This window comes from Heloderma suspectum, chromosome 1 (assembly GCF_057233095.1).
Source record: "Heloderma suspectum isolate Gila_16-S chromosome 1, 16-S_ref, whole genome shotgun sequence".
NCBI lineage: Eukaryota > Metazoa > Chordata > Lepidosauria > Squamata > Helodermatidae > Heloderma > Heloderma suspectum.
In genome coordinates, this window is record NC_139458.1 from 143,306,017 (window position 1) to 143,332,523 (window position 26,507).

General features: G+C 49.8%; 1 protein-coding gene across 1 annotated transcript; it reads right to left on the reverse strand.

Moving 5' to 3' along the window:
- Window positions 1-1,446: 1,446 nt before the first annotated feature.
- On the reverse strand, window positions 1,447-25,636 carry IHH (Indian hedgehog signaling molecule). Its single transcript, XM_084805574.1, has 3 exons — window positions 25,331-25,636; window positions 8,600-8,861; window positions 1,447-2,096 (listed from the first exon to the last, which is right to left on the reverse strand). Exons 1-3 carry the CDS (start codon window positions 25,634-25,636, stop codon window positions 1,447-1,449), a joined length of 1,218 nt encoding a protein of 405 aa, XP_084661700.1.
- Window positions 25,637-26,507: the final 871 nt, after the last annotated feature.

The following is a 26,507-nucleotide window of genomic DNA, read 5'->3' on the forward strand; positions in this document are numbered from 1 at the left end:
GGGTATCGGAACTGCTGCCTGGTGCTATACAGTTCTGCTGCTAGGGTCTTGTGAGAGTGGAAGCTGAGAGCCCAGAGGAATGCCTCCCCCTCCAGTACCTTCAAGAAGCAACCAGAAGTTTAGAAAACCATAACAGAACCCATCTCTCCCTACCCCCATCGAGCGCCTCCTCCTCTTCCTCACCACCACCACCACCTGCCCTACCACAAACAAAGGATTCCCAGTTCTCCTCTCTGGTTTTGTGCCTCCATGTGATCTTTCAGGATCACTTGACATGGGTGAGTTCTCCCTCATTAAACTGTATTATTAACCACCATTGATCAACACCGTCAGAGTTGGTTACTTAAAACAGGGTGAAAGGTTATTTTTCTCTCTCCCCCCACCCTGCATCTCCCATTCTTTCAGTGCATGTTGATGATAGGAGGAGTGATTCCTTTACTTTGTGTTAGTGAATGTGAGGACAGACAGTAGGAGTTATAATTGCTCCCGGCCAAGTCCAGCTAATCCAGAGGAGACTGCGTGAGTTCATAACCCTCCCTCTCTACTGCAGGGGTGGGCAACTTGTGGCCCTCCAGACATTTTGGCCCACAACTCCCCTCAGCCCTAGCCAGCATAGTCAATGGTGAGCCACCATGGTTGTAGGCCAAAACGCCGGGAGGTTGCCCACCTCTGCATCTACTGCCTGCTCCCTTAATATAGTAGATGCCCCACACACACACACACACACACACACACATACACACACTCCTGAGCTGGTTGGTGCACTCCTCACTGAACTTCATTGCCCAAAAGCCCAGTTGATTGGTGGCTGGAGGTAAGGCTTCACCTCTCACCATTCTGACAATGGGAGAGTCCCACAAGGGTCTCCCTTACAGCTACCTTGCATGTCACAGTCCGATTGGCCACAATGAGGCAGGACTAGGAGAGGTGCACACAGCCCTGAAAAGGAGGTCCTTCTGTGGATTGATGCCTCGAGCAAGTCCCACCTAGGCCCCATACTTAGCCACTCCCAGCAGCCTCCTTGCAGATGCCCACACGACCTTCTTCCCCGGTCTTCACACTGGGATGCAGGATTCCCCTGCCCCAGTTCATTCCTCCCAGGCTTCAGGACCTCTACGCACATGCTGCTTCCACCTGGCTAGCTCCCCCCACCCCTTTCCCCCTTTGCATCAGAGGCTCTTGAACCAAAATAGCAGCATATGGCCCTGTCTTTGGGCATCCCATTCTGTAGCCAAAAAAAAAGACCCCCATCAGAGACAAAGGAGGAGTCAAACCCTCCCTTCAGCCCTTGTGCTTGGGGAAGGCTATAGGAAGCCAGTGGCCACTGGCCCCACCTTCCCCCCACAATCAGGATTCTGGCTACCATACAGTCCCTCCCCAGAACCACGGGAGAGGAGCTGGTTTCTCCCTCTTTCAGGGGTGGGGGCATCAGATGGTGACATCAGCTCAGCTCTCAAACTGCGCTGTGGCCAATGGGTGGAAGCTGTCCGAAGCCAGGAGCAGTCGGCCCAGGCGATAGAGCAGCCTCGAGTACCAATGTACACCGTCCGGCTGGGTCTGCTCGCCCCCTGCCAGGCTGTGGAAGAGTCGAAGGGGCCAGAAGGCCAGCTGGGCCAGGTGCTGCTCCTGCACCAGCGCAAAACAAGACGCCACCACTTCGTCCACCACCAGGGTCCCGTGGCTGGTGAGGGGAGCGTAGGCCCCGATGTCCATCCCAACAGAGACAGCCGCCACCCTGGCCAGCCGGATCTCGCCCCCCTCCGTCACCAGTACATACTGGCCAGGGCGGACCAGGCTGGCAAAAATCGCCTCCACGGGTGCTGTGGCATTGTCCCCCACAAAAAGGAGGTGCGCTGCAGTGAGGGCAAGGCGGCGGGGTGGGTCCCGCGTCTCAATGACATGGAAAGCAATGTGCGCCGATGACGCCTTATCCAGAAATCCCAGGAATTCACTGTATGTGGGGCGGCCTTGCTCGTCCATGGCTTGGACCCGCTGCCCAGGCCTCAGTGCCCACACTGGCATCTTGGTCCCGCTTTCTAGGGTTGCCAGTGCCCGAGCTGGGAAGCAGCCTCCTGTCTTGGCTGCTGCTGAATGCTCTAGACAGAGAGAGAGAGAGAAATAGAGAGACCAGCCCAGTTACTCAAAGGAGGCAAACTCCACCAGAGGCGCACAGAATTCAACAGGGAGGCAAGTTGGCATCAAGATGTGGGTGGGAGGAGGCAACAGTGGCTGGAGGAATCTTTCAACTGGGACTGAGAGGCATCTGCCTCTGCAGGCTGCGGGTGGTGGGTCATGCACAAGTTCACATCCTACAGTCATCTTTTGGGCCTACAACTCCCATCAGCCCTAACTAGCACAGCCAACGGTGAGGGATGATGAGAGTTGTAGGCCAAAACATCTGGCCACATATTCCGTGCTCTGGAATAACTAACATATCCAGGGTTCCACTATAGGGACCAATGCAAAAGAGGACATCTGGTCCCACTCCTTCAGTGTTTTGTGCCATGCAAGCTGCACCTGCTGGGACACCTTCTTCTCCACAAGTATCAAAGGGTCAGGAACTCTGTCCTCTTTTGTATTTGGCCACCTTAGGCTCTGCCTTCAGAGTGAGTATATCTCTACACAACACATTGTCGTCATCATCATCATTGTGAACTGTCATGGCTTCCCAAAAGAATTTGAGAATTATCATTTGGCAAGGGTACAGGAGGGTGATCTTGATTCCTACGCCTTCTCCCTGGAAGTACACTTTCCTGGGGAGAGGGAGAGACTTGCATTCATTGGGAGACAGGGCTCCTGCACCTTTAATACTTGTGTAGAAGAAAGAATTTTAGCAAGCATTTGTCATGCAAGCTACCCCTGCTGAAATGCCCTCTTCTAAACAACTATTAAAGGTGTACGATCCCTGTCCTTTTTGGCATCTGGCCACCATATGAACTAAGTCCATAGCACAAATAAGTCTCAAAGATGGGTGATAGAATATCTTTTGTTTAACACTGTACAAAGGCCTTCTCCAACCTGGTGCTCTCCAGATGTGTTGTGCTGCAATTCCCATCATTCCCAGTCAGCCATTCCCATGGCATTTGCAGTACAACACTTGTGGAGGGCACCAGGTTGGGGTGGACTGCTGTACAACACACGCAACAAATACTACTTGAATCTTCAGCAAAGATGCCTTTACTTAAAGGGTCAAAATACTCATTGTGGAGTAACTCTGTCTAAACTTCCTTCCTTTGGGCAGACCCAGTGCTTCTCCAGTTAACATTTGTATTTACCATTTTGCTTTTGCTTGGAAGTAGACAAAGTGAGAAATAAACTAGGTGTAAAGCAAGAATCCCTTCTTTGGCTGTCAGCTCCCAATGAAAGGGTGGGAAAATCCCAGGCTCTGATCCAAGGGTGGAGAGTTTGTGATCCCCATTTATTTATTTCTGTATTATATTCTTTATCCACCAAGTAACACACATTTATCTGGGTCAATTACAAATGTTGTTGGACTACATCTTCCAACATCCCTGACCACTGGCCATAGTGGCAGGGGCTAATGGGTGTTGGAGTCCAACAACATCAGGAGGGCCACAGGTTCTCCACCTCTGTGCCTAATCCAGGGGTGGGGAACATGTGGCCCTCCAGATGTTGTTGGACTTCAACTCCCATGTCCCCTCACCATTGGCTGCAGTGGCTAGGGCTGATGGAAGCTGCAGTGCACACATTCCCCCTCCCCTGGTCAACTCCCACTCTAAGGAGAAACATCCAGAGTGGGGCTCAGCAACTGATTAAGAGCAGCAGGACAGCTCTGTTCAGTGGTATAGTAGTAGACCAGCCTTCCTCAGCCCGGTGCCCCCCATATGTGTCGGACTTCAACTCCCATCAGCTGCAGCCAGCATGGCCAATGGTCAGGAATGCTGGGAGTTGTCGTTCAAAACATCTGGAGGGCACCAGGTTGGGTAAGGCTGTAGTAGACTGAGAAGGAAGGCAGTGGAGGCTGGTAGCTCCAATAGCAGTGGGCCAGCAAATCTGCGCTGGGTTTCAGTCAGAACTCGAGCATATCCAAGGGGCAGAAGAACCTTGGAGAGCTCCTTTAGAGTTTTGACTGAAACCCGGACACATCTGGAGAGCCACCAGCCTCTGCTGAAGAAAGGACTCTCAAATCTCAGGAAGAAGAAGGCTGTTGCTTCCAAAGCTCACACGGCCCAGCAAACCCACCAGAAAGCCAGTGTAGCATACGCAGCAGCTAAGAGTACTGGTTCAGATCTCATCTTGGCCACAGACTCTCCAGATGAGGTTAAATAAGTGCATGCTCCCTTCATCTGCAGGATGGGGTAATAAATAAAGGCAGTCCAGCTTGCAGGGGTGTGGTAAAGATCGCTAGGAGAATGCAGGTGAAGGGCTTTGAACACGCCACAATCCCGCTGCATTTCTTGCTATTGCACACTGCCATGGCTGCTCTTCCGCTGCAGGGGGGACAGCAACAGGCAAACCAGTCTGCAAGCAATGGTCCACGTGACGTATGCCACACCAGCGGCACTCTACCAAGTGCTGCGCGCTCCTCGTGTACTGAGGTGCATCATAGAATAGTAGGGTTGGAAGGGGCCTACAAGGCCATCGAGTCCAACCCCCAAAGAAGGGGAAGGTGGAAGGGGAGCTTCCCCAATGGTAAGTGGGAGGCATCCAAGAAACTCCCCTTTCCCCAGAAGCCCTTCGGACCCCCACCACCCTCACTCTTAGCACACCAGACTCGCTCTCCTCCACTTCAGCAAGGATTGATTCTCAGCCACCCACCAACAGGGTCATGCCTTGCTTTTGCCTCACCACTTGCGAGGGTGGGTTCCCTTTCCATAGAAACAGCCAGGCCAGCCCTGTGCTCAGCCTTGGCCCTGGCATGCTACTGAACTGGGGAAGCACTTGCAACAGGGCGCCACATCAGCTGCTGCTGGGCTCGGTCCATTTCAGTCTGATCAAGCCCCATGTGGAGAGATGTTGGCATGCGGAGAGCAGTGGAAGCCAGTGTGATAAAGCAGCTAAGAGGCTGAGCTCTCCAGCCCTGGGCCCAAATGATACCTCAACCACAAAATTAGGCAAGTGTCTCTCCCTCTCTTCCCCCTGCTCTCTATCCTACACATACAGTATGTCAATGATAATACTGAGAGACTATTTGAATTGCTGTATATCAGGATGGGCAACTTGTGGCCCTCCAGATGTTTTGGCCCACAGTTCCCAACATCCCTTGCCACTGGGAATATTGGCTAGGGCTGATGGGAGTTGTAAGGCAAAACATCTGGAGGGCCACAAGTTGCCCACTGCTGCTGCATATTAATACTCAGGATTATGATCATGAGAGGACAAAAGTGTGAAGTTTAGCAGACACCGTTCCATCATCATGCTTCTGCATATCTTCATTTGTTCAGGCTTGACCATGAGTGTACCATCCGGGAGCCAAGTGACCAAGGGTGCCCTCTGGACTGTACCATCCAGGTGCCAAGTCTAATAAGTGAAGATCCATTATTATGCCTCTCGGGCTCTATGTATCTGTTGTTTGGACTTGGCACATGGTTGCTACAGTCAAAAGGACACTCTTGGGTCACCTGGCCATGACATATATGTGCCAAATCTAAATAATGAAGATACACAGAAATACAATTAAGGAATACACTCCCAATGGGTGCCTTCCAGAGTCTGAGACCATTTTCACATGGGACATTAAAAGAGTGCACACTAGTTGTGCAGTGTGTGAATGCTGTTAGTCCATGGAACAAAAATCAAAAGGGCATTTTAGCCAGGGTAGGATTTACTTTCATCTGAAAGTAGATGGATTTAAGCCTAAGTTGATTTAAACTCTTAGAGGTGAAAATACCCCATGTATGTCCTAGAAGACCTTTTTGCCTATGGGATTGTATTCAGTGGCCATGGTCAAGAAAGGGGAGGGAAGGGTGTGGTGATTAAACTGCTAGGTTTAGTTTTTAAAGGTTGTATCTTAATAACCCAGCTCTCCATGAAAGGAAATGTTCATATTTTAAAAGGTAACATGATCCATTAAAAAAAAAGGAGGGGTGGATGAAGCAAATATATTTACCAAAGTGATGTGAAGACAGACACACCAGGCCATGCAACTGGTACAAAAATAAAGGCCATTTAATCAGGTACTTAAGGCAGGCCAGCTGCCCAGGACATACACCATTTCCAGCCACATAAAAGCCCTCCATTAAACCACAGCGTCTGGTTCCCACCCACCCCATGTAACATGGCCATGGGCATCCTTTCAGTACTGAGTACATCCCACTATACAATGTCTTGGACCATCCATCAGCTTGACATTCTGGAGCAACACCTCCTCCTAGGTTAGCCTCCACCCACGTGCCAGTCCCCATCCCCAGCAAAACCAGCAACCTCCTTGATGTTGGCTCTCGCTCAGCATTTCTACCCATCAAAACTGTTGTCAACACCCTTTCAGTATCCAGCACTTCCAGTGGTGTGGGGTATATTTGGAAGTGCAGGCGCTCCTCGTGGTAGTCCCCATAGCCACACCCCCAGGAGAGTCCAAAAATGCAGGCAGGGAGCTTGATCCATATCTGGGAGCTTTCATCTCCACCGGGAACAGGTCTTTTGTAAAGCTAATTACCCATTCCAGACCAAGCCACCCCAACATACTTTACACTGTAGGAAAGGAACAATATACTGTTGCTGGGAATATGTATCCCCACCACCACCACGCCGCCCTCCTTCCCCAGCTACTGTGAGAACTGCAGCTAAGCTCAGAGGGAACAGGGGATTCTGAGAGGGGTGGCAGATGACATCAGCATCTCTGCTGATAAAAAAAAGTACTGGGGCTGCATCCCTGTGAGCCCTGCTGCCACTACACCTCTGAGTACTTCCCCCCCTGCAAGATTGGATTGGTAGTAAATGGCTGGAGAAGCACAATTTCCCAGCCCTTGGGCATCTCGTAACACTGCAACATCCAGTCAGACATGTGGGCATCCGGAAGCAGGCACAGCATCCCAGCAGCGTCAATGAGACCAACGAAAACCGCTTTCCTGCTCCCGTTAGTGGGGCTCAGAGGAAGCGGGTGAATGCAGTCTGGAGAGATCACCCAGCAGTCCAGGATCCCAGCTTGGCCGGGGACTGATCACAGCACCCAGTGCAACCGTCCGGCCAGTCCTGTATCCATCTAACTTGCTGTTCTGTAGATCTCAAGGCTTTGGGTACCAAGTCCAAGGGGGCAGAAGCGGTTTGACAATGTCTCTTGGCCACTCGGCTGGGACAGCTCCATCGACCAGGAGAGCACAAGGCGGCACAGTCCAGATTAGCAGTGCCAGAGGGGAGGGGACTGTGGTCCACTCTGGCTGGCTGGGCCAGTTGCTTTCTCCAGCGCCGTTCAGTCCTGGCATGCCGCAGTCAAGACAGGCGGAGATTCGGCTGCTGGGCCAGGCACTGCGTAATCTCAAGGCTGGGCAAAGGCGCCTCCTTCCCATCAGCCAGAGACCCTGTGGGTCTGGAAAGGGCCGGGACACCAGCAGGTCATGCTAATGGTCAAAGGATAGGAACAAGAGGCCACAGTCAAAGCGTGGTACTCTGGCCAACAGGAGGAGCCCTGCGGCGCCTAACCCCAACAGACAACGCAGGCCCTCGCTGTTATTACCAAGGCTGATCCGAGCTCCAGCTCCGTGTTGCCCTCCGCTGGGCAGAATCCACATTTCTGCGAGAGACTCGACTCAGAAGATAAAGACCAGCCCAGCTGGGAGAGGGTTTGCAGGGCAGCCTTCCCCAACCTGCAGCTCTCCAGATGTTTGGGGCCACAACTTCCAGCATTCCTGACCACTGGCCCTGCTGGCTAGAGCTAATGGGAGTTGAAGCCCAACACACCTGAAGAGGGCACCAGGTTGGAAAAAGCTGTTGTAGGGCAATGTCCCCTGTAGCTTTAGCAGCTGGGTCTTAGAGCAGGTGTTCCTGGTTCTGGCCCACTGGGGGAGAACATGAGGGGAGACAGGCCAAGCCAAGATGGCTGGAACCCTCACATGAGGCAATGAGTTACAGATAGTGCTGCCTTTTGCCAATGGGGAAGGGGAGGCGGGTCTGGCTGATTTCATATTTTCCCTGCAGCCCCTGCACTATTTGCTACACTGCTCAAGGGAAGAATTGTGGGGTGGGGGTGCAAGAGGAGGGGGAATTGACAAAAACCTCCTCCTTCCCTCCCTTTCTTTAGCAGAGGCCACAGCTAGACGCAAACCCCTTCCATGAATGGAAGGACAACATTCCTTCCCAATGTTGTGTACCTCCCCAATGCCAGAAGTAATTAGATCCTTGAGATAAGGTTCCACTAGCAGCCCCACTCACATCAGCTATGAGGACAGAGTTCCTGGAAATCATACACAGCAAGATACTAGTCCTCTTGGCCCACAGCGACACAAACAAGCAAAAACATATGGCATACTAAGGAACCATGCTCTTTGACCTTACAAGCCACCCACTCACCCACCTCCCATTATCCCAAGGCTGACATTTCTTCATTTGTGCTGGGTGATCTTATTCCTGACCCACAGATATCCTCACCACCACCACCACCTCTCCTGATGCCCATCAACCCTGTCTCAACGCTGGTCCTTACCAGATTTTACAGAGCAGTGGATATGAGCCTTAGACTCATAGTAGACCCAGTCAAAACCAGCCTCCACGGCCAAGCGTGCCAGCATCCCATACTTGTTGCGGTCACGGTCAGAGGTGGTGATGTCGACAGCCCGGCCTTCGTAGTGCAGTGACTCCTCGGAGTGGTGCCCATCTTCATCCCAGCCCTCCGTCACACGCAGTTTCACCCCTGGCCACTGGTTCATTACGGAGATGGCCAGAGAGTTGAGGCGATCCTTGCAGCGCTATAGGGAAAGAGGTGACAGAAGAGGAGGAGATCAGCGCCACATACCCACACCCAGAAGAGAGCATTGCCTGGGAGTAGAGAATTCAGGTGGATTCCCCCCACCATAGCAGGCATTGCATAGTCACAGCAATAGTGAGTCAGATCCTGGTCAACACACATGCAGCAGAATGAGGTGATACAATCCTGAAGTGGTAGAACGGACGGCACCACTTCAGAGTACAACTGAGAGTGTCTTTTATGAATGCTCCCAATGTAAAATAATAATGATGATGATGATGACGACGACGACAACGACGATGGCGATGATGCTGATGCTGTTGCACTCATATCCTGCTTGTAGGTTTCCTGTCAACAGCTGGTGAACAGAATGTTGGACTTAGTCTGATCCAATATAGCTCTTCTTGTGTTCTCATGTTCTAATAATAATATTGATGATAACAAAACAACAACAACAACAAAGACCTCTCTGCAAGTAGGAAACTTGGACATCAGGGGGAAAAACTTGCCCATCAAGGAGAAAAATAAAATCACTGGAGTCATTATTATTAAAGAAGTGCACATCAAGGAGAAAGATAAAATAATGGGAAGCAGAAAATAAATATAAGAAGCAGGCTGAGCTGTTACGATTTTATTAAAAATAATTATGTTCTTTCTTTTTAACATCATGGAGCAATAAAAAAATACAATTCCCCATCTGCAGTCTGAAGTGATACAGTCTATTCTATGGGCAGAGGACTCTTCCATCACATTGTGCTGAGTATGTAGACCAGGCTTTACTCACAGGGAGAGAGTCTGCAATTTAGAAATCACTGAAACCTAACCTAGTCTTTGCCAGATTTAATAGAATTTAACAGAAACCAAGAAACCAAAAGGTCTCCTCTTCTAAAATCAAGCATCATTCCTATGCTGCCGGCTTCACCCCGTTGGCAGCTGTGTTGTCAGTTCTGAGCCTCAACCCAGCTTCCCATCTTAAGCAGCAAGTGCAGGTCAAGATAGCACGCTATCTCAAAATGGGCTCCTCTCAGGTACTATGTGGGACCATCTGAATAGTTTCATTTCCCCTGCTCTTTCATTTCCCCTCTCAGACCCATGCCCTCTAGTGGATTACAATGCATATCAGTGGAAGAATTCCCACTTCTAGAGATATCTCAAGGACATTTCCTCACAGTCACAAAGAACACTGAATACATGGCACACATTAGAAGATTCACACAATTCAACGTTCTAAGGCAGTAGAAAGTCAGTCAATAGTATTTTGGGATCCTCAGTTTCTTCCCTAGAACTTTCCACTGCTTAGAAGGGTTGATCTAGATCAGTCTTATTTCTGGCCCATGTCACTTTCAAGTGTGTTGACTCATAAATCTGTCCTGTTTCTTCATTAATCTGAGAAAACATATATTTTTAAGTCCACATCAAAATCTGCATTTCAATATATAGGCGTATTCTAGAAGTATTTTCTCTCAAAACACACATTTCTAAATTTCCAGAGGGATGTGTTAGTTTGTTGGAGCAAATATAACAAAACGTCTTGTGGCACCTTAAAGACTCATTATTAAGTATTACAGCATAACCAAAAAAAAGAAGAAGATACAATGATCATTACGAAAAAGCAAAATAAGTACAGTGACAATTAACGAGGCACCATTGGTGATAATACAAACATCCTGGCAACAGTAAGATAATTAACAGATGTAGGTCCACTAAAAACACTTACCCTGTAATCCTGATTCAAACCACAGATGATAGAATTGCATTTCCTGGTGAACTGCAATTCAGTGGTTTCATGCTGGAGATTCCCTATGAAGTCCCTTTTTTCAAGGATGGCCGCTTTGATGTCATTTCTAAATGTATTTCCCCCCCCCCCTCAAAACATGCATTTCTAAACATGTTTTCTCTCAAAATATGCACTTTGGAATGCGTTTTGATATGGGTTTTGAGCTAAAAACTGTGTCAGAACATTCAAAAGTGCAAAAACAGTTGGATAATTAAGCTCCAATTTGCATATTAGTCCAGAAGGTGCAGGTCAGTTCATTTTGGAAGTTGGAAATATTATTATTATTATTATTAACATTTCAATAGCCAAAGTTCTCTGGGCAGTTTACGCAAGATTAAACTTTAAAAAGACAATATAAATATTGAATTCCTCAAGCATTCATAATCTATATCAGTTATAGCCAAATATATGCAGCTCAGTTCTACTGCTAGGGGCTAATATCACTTTTCTTTTTGGAATGTAGGTTCTTGCTGGCTTGATCTTGGTTTAGCAAAAACCAGATTACACCAGCCACTGTGAACTGGATTATTTCCTTTACAATTTACTGAGGCGAGGGGGCGAGGAGTGTTAACAGGGAGGCAGAGATACCCCAAAGGGTGTTGCACACATACATTACTCAAAATGTTGATGCCTTGTTGTCATACCAACAAAGTGCATGTGAATTGAGTACAGAAGTTGCACAGAAAACTGTGAGATGTTGCCTCTGTTCATATACATATCATATCAGCCTGGGGCCATTGGGTCAAAAATGGTCTCAGCACCATTCCAAAAGAAATCTTGTGAAGATTACATGGAAGCTGGAAATGGCAGGAGCAAAATGAGTTAACAAGTGAAATGGACCCAGATAATCACAGTTCAGGCTGAAAGGAACTCGGGGGAGGGGGCAGTCTTCTCCATCAGCATTGGTTAGGGCAGCCTTCCCCAATATGGTTCCCTCCAAATGTATTTGACTACAGCTGCCATCATTCCCAGCCAACATGGCTATGCTGGCTGGGGAAGATGGAAGATGGGAGTTATGGTCCAATACATCTAGAAGGCGCTGGATTGGGGAAGGCTCGGTTAGGGACAGTAGAAAAATGTGAATTGGAACAGTGAGGCAACAGCAGGTCCTGATGACCAATTTCACTCAGATCTTAGACAGACACATCAGGGACCTATGGGCAGCCCTGTGGATAGAATGCAAAGCTTCTAATAACACCTTCAGAACTGACTCCCATCTCACCCAGTGCCACCAGCAAGTCCACACCTAAATCCCTCTCCATTTCAATTCCTCATCTGTAAAATAGGTTGTATGGAAAAACAACAACCACCACTTCTCAAAATAGCTGTGCAGGTCAAAAAGGAAAGGATTGTAAGACACGTGTACCAATGGAAGCCCTTGCATGTTTTGCACAGGGCTGTTATTGTGATCAGTGCTTTCTGACTAGCTCTACTCTGAGTCATCCCAATCCTTACTCTTCTTAGGCCACCAGACTTCCCATGGTTCCAGCCTACATTGTACCTTGAATGCTCTGGCCTCATCTCTCCATGCTTACAGCATCCTTTAGGCCAAAGGTAGGAAGACTTCAGGCTTGTGGGATCTGCTTTGTTTTTTACTAGAACCCAGAAGTCCACTAATCAGAGCCCAGTGCAAACTAATGGGGGGGGGGACAGTGGAGTCAGTTACCTATTGCACCCTATGAGCCATACACTATACAAACCTACATCTGAATTACTATAGATTAGGGATTCTAACATAAAACTCTCAATGCAGCTAGTAGAGCTGAACAAAGACCTGGTCAAAGGCAACCAATGAATATTCCCATTTTACAGGCGATGAATTCCTGAGGCTATGAGATAAGCCAGCAATGGCAGAGCTTTTTTTTTCTTTCTTTTTTTCTTTCAATTTTACTTGCTGTGGTTGTTATACAGTTTGGAGTCAGAACCCCTTATGGATCTACTGCAAATCACTCAGAATTCTACCAGTAGATCCCAATGTATCTTCTGCTCACTCCTGCTTTAGGCTGAAAGGGCTGAGGAACACGTTGGGGCTGTTCACACAACACGCTAACCCACACTCAGTGGCTGTCTGTGGGTTGTTGTTGAACTGTGGGTTGTTTGTTTAACCAAGTCACACAGCACGGTTAACAAGCCACACTGCAGAAAATGTTTGTTTATTTTTTTCTTTATGGTGTTATACTGATTTTCTTTCTTGGGTGCCTTAATGCCTTGGCCCAGACTGTGTTCCTGTGCAAGTAAGACTGGTTCATTTTTCACTTTTACAAAAACTTTAATGCATGGGGATTCATAAGGAAGCTTTTGTCAGTCAGTGGGTTGGGTTTTGTTTGTTTGTTTTGTGAAGCGGCAGCCACTTTGCACATAGGCCTCAGTAATTTCTGTAGGATCATGATAAGGCTGTTCTTGTATCAGGAGTTCCTTATTAGGATTATTTATTTATTTTTAATATTTTTATGCTACCTTACAGCAAATCAGATAAACAATAACACAGAAAACATCTTCAAACATTAAAACCACAGAAAACAATGTGAAAGGCCAAATTGAAAAATATATATTTGTTTATTAGTATTAATAAATACAAATATTAATATGTATTAATATGCTACATGAGGACACTTATGTATGCAAGCATACCATGCTCCCTTACCTCTTAACCTCCCTGCTGTGTGGTCCCATTTTCCCTCCCTGCCCTATCATGGATCTCACTAGTTTAGTGTGAAGTAAATGAGTCATGAAAGACGTCACTTGTTCTGCACAGATGTAAAAACCTGCATTAAACCTGGGATGCCTACACAGACCCTTCTGAGGAGCAGCAGCCCCCTCAGTTCCCTGCAGGATGCCAGTTGAGTGGTAAAGACTCAGACAAGCAACTCAATGCACATGACTGCAATATTCATACATACTTTCCAAAAAGCTCAATGTGGAAAGAGTTCTTGGGATGGAACGTGATCCTAAGCTACAGCAAGACCCTTCCAAGTGACCTTGAAATGTGGCCAAGAGACTGCAAGGAAGGATGAAAGGCCTCCCCTCCATCCCCCCCACCCCCCTGCTTCTTAGGTCCCATTCAGATCAGCCTTGAGAAGAGGGCAAAGAGCAGCACAGCAGCGCATGGACGAAGCAAAACCTCCCCACATTCAGAGGAAAGGTCATACGGCCAGTACTGGCCTTTGTCCCTAGCAGAACAGGGCAGGCAGAGCACAAAGGGCTACTCCAGTTTCTACAACCACACACACTACTTGTTTGTTCTGGGCCTCAGAGATAAGGTGAGATGGAAGACAACAAACAACTCACATGAAAGAGAAAGAGAGAGAGAGAGAGAGAGAGACTCGATCCCCTCCAAATGGCCAGCCATAGGAGAGGTGAGTTGGAGCTGCACAGCTGCATTCCTGTCGCAAGCTCTCTGGCCCCATTAGACAATCTGTAGTAACAAGTACCAAACAATTCCATCACCTTAATTGCATTTCCCCCCTGCAGAAGCAAAGAGGTTGATGAGACCCATGGGTAGATCAGGCTGCATCAGCTTTTATGGGTCTGCTACAGCCTGCCCCAACCTGATGCCCTCCAGATATGTTGGACTGCAGCTCCCATCACTCCCAGCCAGCATGGCCAATGGTGGCAGGGAATGATGGGAACTGCAGTCCACCACATCTGGAGGGCACCAGGTGGGGAAGGCTGGTTTGTTACAAACCAGGGCTGGGGACTCCAGTCCTTAGCTCATGGGATGACAGGGCCCCAGAGCACAATGTTAAAACACCGTTCCTGAGGCAGTGAGTTGCAAACTGCATGCATTTCTTCATCTTAATAGGACCGCCCAAAAAGGAGTCTGCATGCATGTGATCCCCTGTAACCACTTAAAAAACATTTTGCCCATCTCTTTGACAGGAGTTTGGCTCACAGCCAGCTCCACAGAGAATAGGTACTGTACACACACCCTACCAGATCCACGTCCCTCCAGGTTATACCATTTTTCCAGGTCAATGACTGAGCTCATGGGAGAATTACACAGAGGGATCTCAGGGAACAGAGCTGCCTTCTTGGCAATCCTATGGGCAGTTCAGAAATGATCCACTGCTTAGCTAGTTCCAGCCGGAGCCAGCAGGTGTCAGGGTAGAGCTGCAAAGGGAAAGCCACTGGGCCTGGGGCCTGGGCACTTTCACGTACACACAAGGCCGGGGCTTTAATTCCTGACCGCAAGGCATGTCCCAGAGCGATCAGGGCTATGAAACCCCCTGGGCAGCTCGGACATAGGAACAGGCACTTTCTAAAAAAAATCACACACACACACAGTGCTGCTTCTATTTTATGTATATATGTATGTATGTATGTATTGCAATACCACCCAATAGCCAAAGTTCTCATTTGCTGGAATTACTGGACCATAGTGCTGGTTTAGTTGTGGGGGGGGGGGTGCAAGGTAAGAGGAACAGGTCAGACTGACTAGGCAGCTACGGATGCCTTGGGGGCCCAGACAATCCCCCCAAGCCTAACAGTGTATGGCCTGCACGTGGGGAGAAAAAGAGTGGGGTTTCTTTAATTGGGTGTCAGAGCACTGAAGAAATGCACAGGCCTTCCCCACCATGTAAGGAAGAGTAATAAATGCTTATATGCAGAAAGGAACAAGCCGAGCATATGTGGTACATAACCCAAAGACGAGGCCGGCAAGTAGAGTGCGGTGTCCACTTCAGGATGCTGGGAACGGGGGCACTGGGGGCACCCCCTGGCTGTTCCTCCTCCTGCACCTCCCCATCCCCCTCTGTTGGAGGACAGAGCCATGTGTGCCCTGCAGCCTTCCTTGCACCCCCTAAGCTAGTCTGCTGCCCTCAGGTGCAGTGGATGGACGACACCGTCTAGTTGTCAGTGCTGAGGTAAGATTCATCTGCCAGTCTGCTCGGCTTCTGTGATTGGAAGGGGGGGGGGCACATCTTGTCCTTTCCTCAGGCAGTAAAATGTCTTGGGCCAGCCCTGTCCACCGGGGGTGGCCATGTCCTGACTCCTTGCCTTTTGATATTGAGTCACATCCCTCACTGGTGAGAGGAAATACAGTAAGGCCTCCCCCACGTACACACACCACTCCCACTGGGCCCACGTATATTCAGGCAGGAGGATTCTCCAGGATTCCCTCCAATGCCAGTAGCATGGAGGCACCATTCCAGTGTGGGCCATGACTGCTGGGAAGAAATCACTCAAGGTGAGCTATGTATTCGGGTTACATCACGCCGATGGCCATGTCACTCCTATGGAGTTAAGAATGGAAATTAGGAACGGAGTGGGCCTTGGACAACCCTCTGTCTGTCACCCTAACCTCACTGATTTGGTGTGGGAGTAAACAAGAACTTTGTATTCTGAGGAATGCTCTGGAAATAATTGATTTTATTTATTTATTTGCTGCTTTTCAGCTCTAAAGCAGGCAGACACACACACACACACAGACCCCTCAGTAATAACAAACTCTATGCCTACATCTTTTCCTGTCCCCCTTGGGGGAGAGGCCTGCCCCTTTTGCTTATGTCCCAACATAGAGTATGTGCCATTTACACAGATGGCCTCATACAAATAAATGACAGCCATGTTCTATGGGGCATCAAGTACTGAAGAAGGGGGCTCTCTAGAATTGTGAGGACTTTCCTTGAATCTCTCCTAGTTTCCAGGCTGGCTGGCCAAAGGCATTTTACTGCCTGAGGCAAAGGGCGAGATGGCAGCGGAGGTGTCCCCCCATCCCCATTCCATGTACGGAAGCTGATTGGACTGACAGTGGAATATTAGTTCAGCACTGGAAACACTGAAAGCAGGCTAGCTTAGTGGGTGCAGGGCAGGCCGCATGGCACACACAGCTCTGTCCTCCAACACCTTGCCACCACCTCCAACTCCAGGATGTGCTGCCTGAGGCGGCTGCCTCACTCTGCCTAATGATAGGGCTGGCCCGGCCAGCCACTTCTTGCCTGCAACTCTGTGGCCACCCTATTTTTGCCTGCCCCCACCCCACCACTCTCACTAGTCATTTGCCAATACCAGGCTTGCCCCCTTTACATTATAAATGTAATATAAATGGTAAACCTACATTCTATGGTCTACATTAAAGTGGACACGCCTACAGTGTACCTGAGAAAAGGATGGATTTGCTGAGAGCTAGTGTGGTGCAGAGCCTACTAGACCAGGGAGACCGGGGTTCAAATCCCCACTCAGTCATAAAGCTCACCAGATGACAGTGGGCAAGTCACTTTATTTCTCAGTCTAAACTACCTCACAGGTTATACAAAAAACAAAGGCAGCAGTGTTGGCCATAAGAAAAATGCCTAAATCCTTATAGTATAATACCTTTATTAGGCTAACTCAAAGATCACAAAAAATGTGCCAGCTTTTGGGATCTTGAGATCTCTTCATCATCTTGCCTGATGAAAAGATCTGTAGATCTCAAAAGCTAGCACAATTTTGTGATCTTTGTGTTGGCCTAATACAGGTATTACACTATGAGGATTTTGGAATCTATCTCACAGGGGTATATTGTGAGGATAAAATGGTCAAGGGAGAAGCATTATGCCACCTTGAACTCCTTGGAGGAAGAGTAGAATTAAAAAAAGTTGGCAAGTGACCCTTAAGGACAGGAGTAAGGAAAAGTCAGGTGTCAGGCAAGGGTCAGGACTTAATTCTTTCTGTTCATACAGCACCGTGCATGTTGCCTGTACTAAATAAACATTAAATCTAGCCTGCATGGGCAGGGCTGACAGTTTCTGCTGCTCGAGCTCTTGGGACATTTTCCGAGGCTCTCTCGGCAAGACTTAGATGGGCAAAAAGGAATCACCCACCTATTCTGCACATTTCTGTGCTCCCTAGAAAAGCACCCACCGCTGTAAAGGTTCCACCCTCAACCCCAGCTAAGGTGTCCACACCCCAGACATTTTTGCTGCCCGAGGCAGACAAGATGGCATCCCCTCCACAGTCAATGTACCAAAGCTGACTGAACTGGCAGCTGAATCTTACTTCAACACTGGCAATGGGATGGAGCCCTTCACCACGTTGGAGGCAGCAGGCCAGTTTAGGGGGCCCAGGACAGGTTGTGTAGTATACACAGCTCTGCCCTCCAGCAGTGGGAAACAGCTGAGGAGTTCATAAAGAATAGCCAGAAGGCTGCCACAGCTGCTCCCCCCCCAACAGCATCTGCCACCTGAGATGGTCACCTTACTCTGCCTAATGGTAGGGCAGGCCCAGTCCACATCCTTTGGTTCAGAAAGCAAAGAATGGCCATTATCCCTACAGGAGTAGTGGGCATTGGATGGGCATAATGGGGACCTGGAAAGCACACACTTCTGGGAGGGAACAGGTGCCTTTGAGATGCCTAGAAGATCTGCTGCCCTGTTAGAGCAGAAGAACGCTGTCTGGAACTGAGCACAGACAGTGTTTGGGACACTAGGATTTGAATCCCTTCCCCATATAGCCCTGGTGGAGGGAACACAAAAACCAGCAGCAGTGCCCCAAACCCAAGCTTCAGCCTATTCAGAAACAGATGGCTGCAGGAAATCATGCGGGGGTTGTCCCGACTTTGGCTCCCTGCAGGCCACTCAGAGAGATGCCGGGGTTGGCCCAGGGAGCAAGGAGAAGGAAGCCACAGAAGGGGGAAGAGGTGAGGCAACCATGCCCGGGTCTTATCTGAGCTCAGGCACCACGAGCAAACAGAGACTGGAATTCTTAAGATGGAGCGATAAGGGCAGGGGGCGGGATCCCGTTGCCCAGGGATATGTAGACCCTTGGACTTGACGAAACTCAGTCAAGAGCAATAAGAAACCAGCAAGGGAGAGGGAAGGAGGGGCTGCTGAACAGGAGCAGGGACCCCACCCCTACTGCTCAGGTGCTGTCCCTTTGAACCCCAGGCTGACCCAGAAGCATCTGCTTCCTGCAGGCCTGCATGCTCGACCACCACCCATGCACACGCGCACACACGTGCACCATCTGGAGTAGCTGGAGGAGGGGGGATAGCACAGAATGCAGCCTCCCTGAACCTGGTGCCTTCCAGATGCTCTGGGCTACAACTCCCAAAAGCCCCAGCCAGCATGGCCGGCAGTCAAGGGTGATGTCAGGTATACCCCAAAACATCTGGAGGCCGCCAGGGTGGGGAAGGCAGGAATCATACCAACAGCACTGCATCCGAGGGCTGGGGTCCCGCATTGCACAGCCCCACAATGACTTCAGTAGCTAAACTCCAGCAACAGACACTGCATGGATAGGAAAGGACAGAAATGCTGCTCCCGCTATATGCCACTTCGAGGGCTTCCGTTGTAGAGTGAGACAGAAATTTCAATGAATTGATTGATAGAATCAATCATTCATTATAATACATTATACTGAATCAATCAATCAATCAACTGAATTATAACATTATGCTTCTGGCAGAGTCTCTGGAATGGGGAGTCCTGTTGGGACCCCCACTGATCCCAAGCCTTACGAAAGCCACACGCTTTCATGTTCGTCTGCCTTTTTCAAGGCTGAGGGCCTAAGCCGCTCAAAGCCTGCCATGCACAAAGCTCATCAGCCTTCGCTTGATTTTGCTCACCCCATCGTGCTCTCTGTACTTTAGCCAGCTAGTGACCCCACCGCCCCACAGGTCAGGTGAGTGGACTGACTCAGCAGACCTCCAGCTCCATCCTGGAGACTCCCAGAGACTCACCTGGACCATAACCCTGGCAGGCAGGCAGGCCACGAAGGGTGCAGAGCTCCTTATCTGCATTCCTGGAGCCTGCAGGCATTTCCCCGGTGATACCAAAGAGCCCTACATAACTTTCGGTCCCACACTGCCCCTCCCCCAACTGTCACCATCCCTGTTTCCTGCTCCAATGGGCAAGACCTGTGGAATTTACAAGAGGGAATCGTCCCCTGTGTAAGCATCTCAGTCATGCTTATGTCAACATCTTCACAATGCTGCTCAGCACTCACCTTGCTCAAATACCCTCCCAGCAACCCTGGCCTGCAGGGAGAAGGGGGAAACTGAGGCATGGGGGGTGGAGGGAAGGGGGAGGTGTCAGAACCAGAACCTATAGGTCCTGGAATCCTGCCAGCGGAGCCTCCTCATCCAAGGAGGATGAGGGAACAATCCACCCCCATCGCTGTGTTTCAGATCACTGCAGTTATTCCACCCATATCTCCCTGGGTCTGTACACGTCACCAAGTGAATGTTCTAAGACATTAAATGGGCCCAGGTCTCTCTCTCTCTCTCTCTCTCACACACACACTACAAGGGGGCCGGCTAGTCCTGTGATGATATAATTGCTCCAGGTGTTGCAAGGTGCTAACAAGAAAGAGAGAAAATCCTATTTGCTTTTGCTACTTTTAGTATGCTTTTAATGTTTTATTGTATCTTGATCACCTTTGCATGTTGTCCTGGAAACTGGACTGAAGAGCAAGGTAAAAAACTTTATGATTAAGTAAGACTGCCGCCCTATACACACTTACCTGGGAGTAAGTCCCACTGAAGTCAATGGGTCTTAGTTCTGAGTAAACACATGTAGGATTGCACTGTAAGTACCCATAACACATGCTCTCAAAATACTCCACTTTTTTGCAATTTAATCTTGAACCTATTCAAGATCTTTCTATGAATTTCCCCAACCACCATCATGAATTTCAGTCTGTCTCTCTCACACAAATTGAGACCCACGCTAAGTAATGCATGAGAGGGCCTCAGGAGGCATTTTTAGTGTCAGATGTATTAACATTCTCAGAACTCAGGACAGAAGGCAAATCCTCGCCCCTTCCCTTTTGTCCACTCTACCTTCAACTACATCTGAGGTTGGTGTGGAGGAGAGACTTCCCCACACTGAGCTAGTCAGATCTCAGAGCAATCATGCTGACCTTCATCCATGATGGTCTCATGGGGATAATAGGTGCTCCTCAAAATGTTGCTGACTACACCAAGCCTCCGAAGAAGTACTTTATACAGAAAACTGTACAATAATAACAGCAGATTACACTTCTCCTCAGACTGAATCTAAAATGTGGTCTACACTTTTCAGTGCTGGTACAAGCTCATACATCTATGGATAGTGAGCTCTGTGCCCATACAATAATGCTTTTCTGCACCGATTATGCTCTCCTGGACTATTTCTGTTGGCATTCACCTTGTTTTCTACAACCAGCTATGTGCACTACCTGGCATGCACATGAGGCTGCAACAGTAGTATTAACTGAAGTACGATGACTCAGCAGATCTTGTTAAATTTCGCTTGTCATTGCACCTGACCACCTGTTAACTTCCAGGTCCAGCTTAAGGTGCTGGGGTTTACCTATTTACCCAGGGTCCTGCACAGGTAAGGGCACACCTCTCCCTGTGCCAACCTAACCAAGAGATATATGTGTATGTGTCTAGTCCTGCTCCTACCTACATAAGGGCTTAGGTTGGCGGCAGAGTGGAACAAGGCCTTCTTGGTGGTGGCCCTGGCCCTCTGGAACATCTGGACCATGGAGAGCTTTCTGTGCCCTTCCTCACAGTTATTCAGCAAACATGTAACACTTTCTACTTAGAAGGGCTTTTAATCTAAACTAAACAGCTTTCTTGATTATATTATTTGTTTTAACCTGTGTTTTATTTATCGTTTCAGGATTTTGAAAAAATATCAGCATAAACTGCCTATTTTTTAATTAAGTAGGATAGAAACATTACAAATTCCCGATTCACCACTGAACCTAGTCTGAAGCAACCATCTCCCAATGACAGACTGAATAAAGGACCTGAATGGCTTTGAAACAAAGATGGGTCTTTGTGTCTGAAGACATAGCTTTGAAGGTGGTGTAGTGAGCCTAGGCTGCATGTGGATAATCAAATCCTTTCATTCCAAATTATGAACTAGGAATTGCTACCATTTTCTGACTCCTAATTAACAAGCATCACATCTACATGTTCACTGAAAAGTTAGGGCACCCTTTCTGAATCATCTCTACCATGAGAGCAACAGGATAATTAAGACTGCTGTCCTATGCATGCTTAGTAAGCTGCACTGAACAGAGTGGGACTTGCTTCCAAGCAAACATGGATAGGCGTGTTCTGCGTGGCTACAGTTCTAATCACACTTCCCAGAGAGCAAGAACCATTGAGTGCAGAGTGGATGAATGACATGTTACCATGGCTAAGCGGATGTTTCCCAAATATGTGTTTTCATATAACAATTATGTATGGGGAGGGGCTTTTGCAGGGGAGAATCAGTGGGCAGCTGGGAGAATATATTTACCCTTCCCCCAGTCCACCAAGTCTCCCCCACATCTCCTTCCCCTAGATCAGTTTTCCCCAGCATGGCCTATCTCTAGTCCAGGTTCGAGCTGTAGAAAAAAATGGAGTGGGGGAATGCTGGGAAGATCTAAATGCCTCCCTCCTGCCTACTGATTCTCCCTTGCAAATTCACCTTGCCCCTGGATTAGCATTCCATGGTGAATGCAGCATTGGAAACCCCATGTTGGCTGTGTAATATGTTGTTCCAATCTCAGCGGGACTTAGTTACTTCTGAGCCAGCGTGCTCAGGACTGTGATTGAATAAACATCCCCCAAGATAGAATTTTTCACCTGGGACTTATAACTGGGTAACCTAGCATGAGATCCCTGGAGAGTCTCTATGGAAGGGAAAGGAGGGAGTTTTGCTTCCAAACAGATATTGCTTGTCCATGGATCCTACAGGCACAACTAAGAAGCACATCCCACTGAACACACTGGAACTGGCTTCCAAGTAAACATGTTTAGGACTGGCCTACAAGAGTTTATCCCCCTCTTTGGATTGGGAAGCTGTTTTCCCTTCCCAAGGTCAGTTGGGCTGGGGACTCTGAGAGTGAGGTTTGGGCTTCCTCCTCTGTGTGCCATTCTTTGCTCCCTTGAGCCTGCTGGGCGTGTTTTACAGTGTCTGCTTATTCCTTGTCCTACAGGCATTTCTGGCATGGCACATCTTGACCCCTCCTATGCTCTGGGCTATGATGCTGTATTGTGTCCCAGATCTTCAGCTGCATTTCTCTTTTATCACAGGTTAATTGGCTGGAAATTAATGTTAGAGGAACATAAGACACACTATGCTACATCAGGCCAGTGGTCCCTCCAGCTCGGCACTCAGTTGTCCAGCAACAGCCAACCAAGTGCAATGTCTCTGGGAAATTCATAAGCAAAGCAGGATGAAAACATCCACTGTCTGCCATTAACCCCCAGCATCTGATAGTCCGAGGTGCACCGCAGCCTCTGAAAATGGAGGTTAGAGCTCTTGGCTATTGTTGCTGGCAGCCACCATCAAACATCTTCCCTGCATGCACCCAAGCAAAGAGTTGGCAGAAGGCAGACCATGATCTACCAGTGGGCCACTGGCCAGTTTCTGATGGACCATGGAGCACCTGCTGGCCACAGAGATCCTTGCAAAGGAGGTTGAACTAAGTGGACTTTGGCCTGATCCAGCCAGGCATTTCTGATGTTTGTTTTGTTGATTTATTTAAATATTTATAGTGTGCCTTTCAGGCTGAAAGTGCATGCTGAGTGCATATGCACTTTATTTCTTCAACTTCAAAGTTGAAGAAATAAATAATAGGCCGTTGTTATGCCACAACATTTAAGGAGGTCCTGAGCGTGCACTCTTGCTTTGTAAATTTAAAGCACATTTGTCGACTGCTAGAATTCTTTTTGTTGTTGTTCTTAAGTAGACCACTCAAGACTTTTCTAAGACTTTTTTTTAATGCAATGTCTGCTTAGGACATGGTGGCTTCTGCCTCTTGCAGAGTGGACTGGACTAGATCGTCATTAGAGTTTTCCCAGTTCTATTTAAAAACTAAATAAATACTGTCATAGGCATCGTCTTTAAGTTATGGTTTTCCTCCCAGGTCAAACATCCTGAATATGGAGTCCTGCATCTTGAAATCAAGTTTCTGGGGCTGATTATACCCACAAGGTTTCCATCATGTGGAACGTCTTGCTCAGGTGCCTGCTTTGCTTCCCAGGATATTTTCCACATTAAGGCTGCAGTCCGAAGCCCACTTATTAGGGAGTATGTCCCACTGAACCTAGTGGGACTTACTTTTGAGGAAACATACAGAGGATTGCACTGCAAGGCTACAATCATAATCAGTCCATTTACTCTAGAGCAGCTGCCAGATCCCCTTTGTGGAGAATGAGCCCCAAAACTGCAGACAGAACTCTCAATAAACCCAGTCCTTCAATGGCAGCATTTGAAAAAACATATTAAAGGGGCAGAGGAGTGAGAGGGGGCCCAAAACAGTTTCTGAAAGACTCTGCATTAACCGATGCTCGGGAAAATGGTCTCTGTAGTGATGGGGAAGGCAAAGAGATGGTCAGAGGGCACATGTCCACCCTGGCTCCCTTATAAGGCCACATATGTGCAATCCCTTGAGATGCACACCAAAAGCATTGCCCCAAAGGCATAGGTTGTCCTTGCTAGCAAGAAGATGCTTTGCCTGTTACCACCACCACCTTCTATTCAGTATCCATGCAAACTCACTGGTGGTGATGGGAGTTATACTCCAACACATCTGGAGGGCACCAGGCTGGGGAAGGCTGAGCTGGAGAGTTGGGTCTGGATGGGGAAATTCCAGTCTGAAATTCTCAGTCACAAAGTTCAGCTGGGTAGTTTTGCTTCACCTTTCAACTTACACTACCTCACAGACTTGCTTAGAGGCTAACATGAGAAATGGGTATACTGTAAACCAGTGCAGTTTATCCTGCTCCCTTCGGAGAGGGCAGGGGAAAAACCAGTTTAAACGTGTCCGTTTTGCCGTAAAGAAAGTTGCTATTGTTTTTGTCGACCTGGTGTGCAACGCATATGCATCTACTCAAAAGTAAGCGCCATTGAGCTCAATGGGCCTTACTCCCAAGTAAGCGGGTATAGGATCGCAGCCTAAAACGAAGAGATTTCCCGGTCTTTGAACGTGTGTGGGATACTAGCGACCTAATTCCCCAACAGTGGGGAACAACAGCGAGATTCACCTGCTTGGAGAAGAAAGGGCTTTCATTTTGTCTGAGAGCCTTTATGAGGGGGAGGAGATCCCCAAACATTTCCACTTCTCCCCACCCTGCCAACTTTCCGCATCCCACTGTGTCTAGCGGCTAGCGCGCATCTGCAGGATCGGGACCACGCGCACGTGGAACTTGTCGTCGAACGCATCCGCCGTCCCGGCGCGAAAAAGGGGGCGATTGTACCTTGCCACTGGTGTCAGACAGCCAAAAAAGGGGTGCAGGGCGTTAGTAGGCAACATCGCTCTGAAACCAGAGCTTCCTCCTGAACTTCGGGATCGGGAGAACTAGGAGAGCGATTGGAACCCAAGTTGGGCTCAAAGTGACTTCCAAAGGGAACCATTCCTAGGGTCCTAGTAACCTCTCCAAGCCTGCAGCATCCTTGCGCCCTTGGCTGCGTTTTGCTTCTCTCAAGAGCCGACAAGGGCTGGCCGCGGAGGCAACAGGCAGACAGGTGCCCAGAGCCGGGATGGGACAAGCAGGTGCCCCGGAGAAGGGAAGACGAGAATCATCGATGGATAACTTCCATTCTTCCGAAGCGCTCGCCGGGAGGGCGGGCAGGCAGGCATGGAGCGGATCACGGGAGCGCGGAGCGCACCGTGTCCGATTTGGGCACCGCAGAGGGCACGTGGGTTAGGAATCAAGAGGCACGGAAAGCAAGCGAGGTGTCCAGGTGAAGCCAGGAGGGGGGCCGCCTGGGTCGGGCTGGGCTGGTGCCTACCTGGGTCATGAGGCGGTCGGCGCCGGTGTTCTCCTCGTCCTTGAAGATGATGTCCGGGTTGTAGTTGGGCGTGAGCTCCTTGAAGCGCTCCGAGTTGCGGGCGATCTTGCCCTCGTACCTGCCGCTGGCGCCCAGCGTCTTCTCGGGCACGTTGGGGCTGAACTGCTTGTAGGAGAGCGGGATGAGCTTCCTGGGAGGGCGGCGGCGGCTGCCCACCACCCGGCCCGGCCCGCAGCCGCGCACCGCCGGCGCCAGCAGGAGCAGCGCGCAGCCGCTCAGCAGGAGTAGCAGCCGCGCCGCCTTCATGGCTCCGACGGCGACGGCGACGGCGACCAGGCGCTCAGCAGGAGCGGCGGCAGCAGGAGCGGCGGCAAGAGCAGCGGCGGCGGCCGGGCAGCCCCGGGCAGGGAGCAGCGGCAGCGTCCATGCGGCGGTGGCGAGGGGGCAGGTGCGCTGGGTCAGCCGCTCTGAGCCGGCCCGCTCCGGCCGCCGCCAATAAATAGCGAGGGCCCCGTTTGTTTTGGCTGCCGCCGCGGTTAAATCGCCGCCGCCGCGCTCTAGCGGTCAGCGCTGCAGCCGCCGCCGCCGGAGCTGCTGCTCTCTCGCTGCCTCTTGCCTCCGCTCGCGGCGCACGAGTGAGCGACAGAGAGGGGAAATTGAAGAGATCCGGGATCGGGGACCGCCAGGACCGCACCCAGCCCCTGGCCGGCCCTCCCTCCCGCGCCCTCTCCTTCCTTCGCCGCCGCCGCCGCCGCCTCCTCCTCCTCCGCGCGGAACCTGCCTGCCACTGCCAGGGCCCCGCCGACCGGGGGGTGGGAGCGGCGGGAGCCCGACCCACCCCCGCGCCTCGCTCACCTGCTGTCATCGGGGGAGGCGCGCGGCACCGCAGAGAGGGCCGCCCTCCCCCCCCTTCGGTCTTCTCCTCCCGCCGGCCAGGAAGGCACCGTCCCAGCTCCACGTGCGCAGGGGAGAAGGTGCCAAAAGGGGGCCCGCCGCCGGAGCTGCGGCTGCAGTCCGATGCGCGCTGGCTAGGGGAGCAAATCCCGTGGGCGTCCAGCGGGGGAACTTCCGAAGAAGCCGGCGTAGGGTCGGGCTGCAAAAGCCCTTCCCCGCCACCATCGCCGTGCTCGGGAAGCCTCTCCAAGCATGGCCCCCCTCCCACCCACATCGGTGTCCC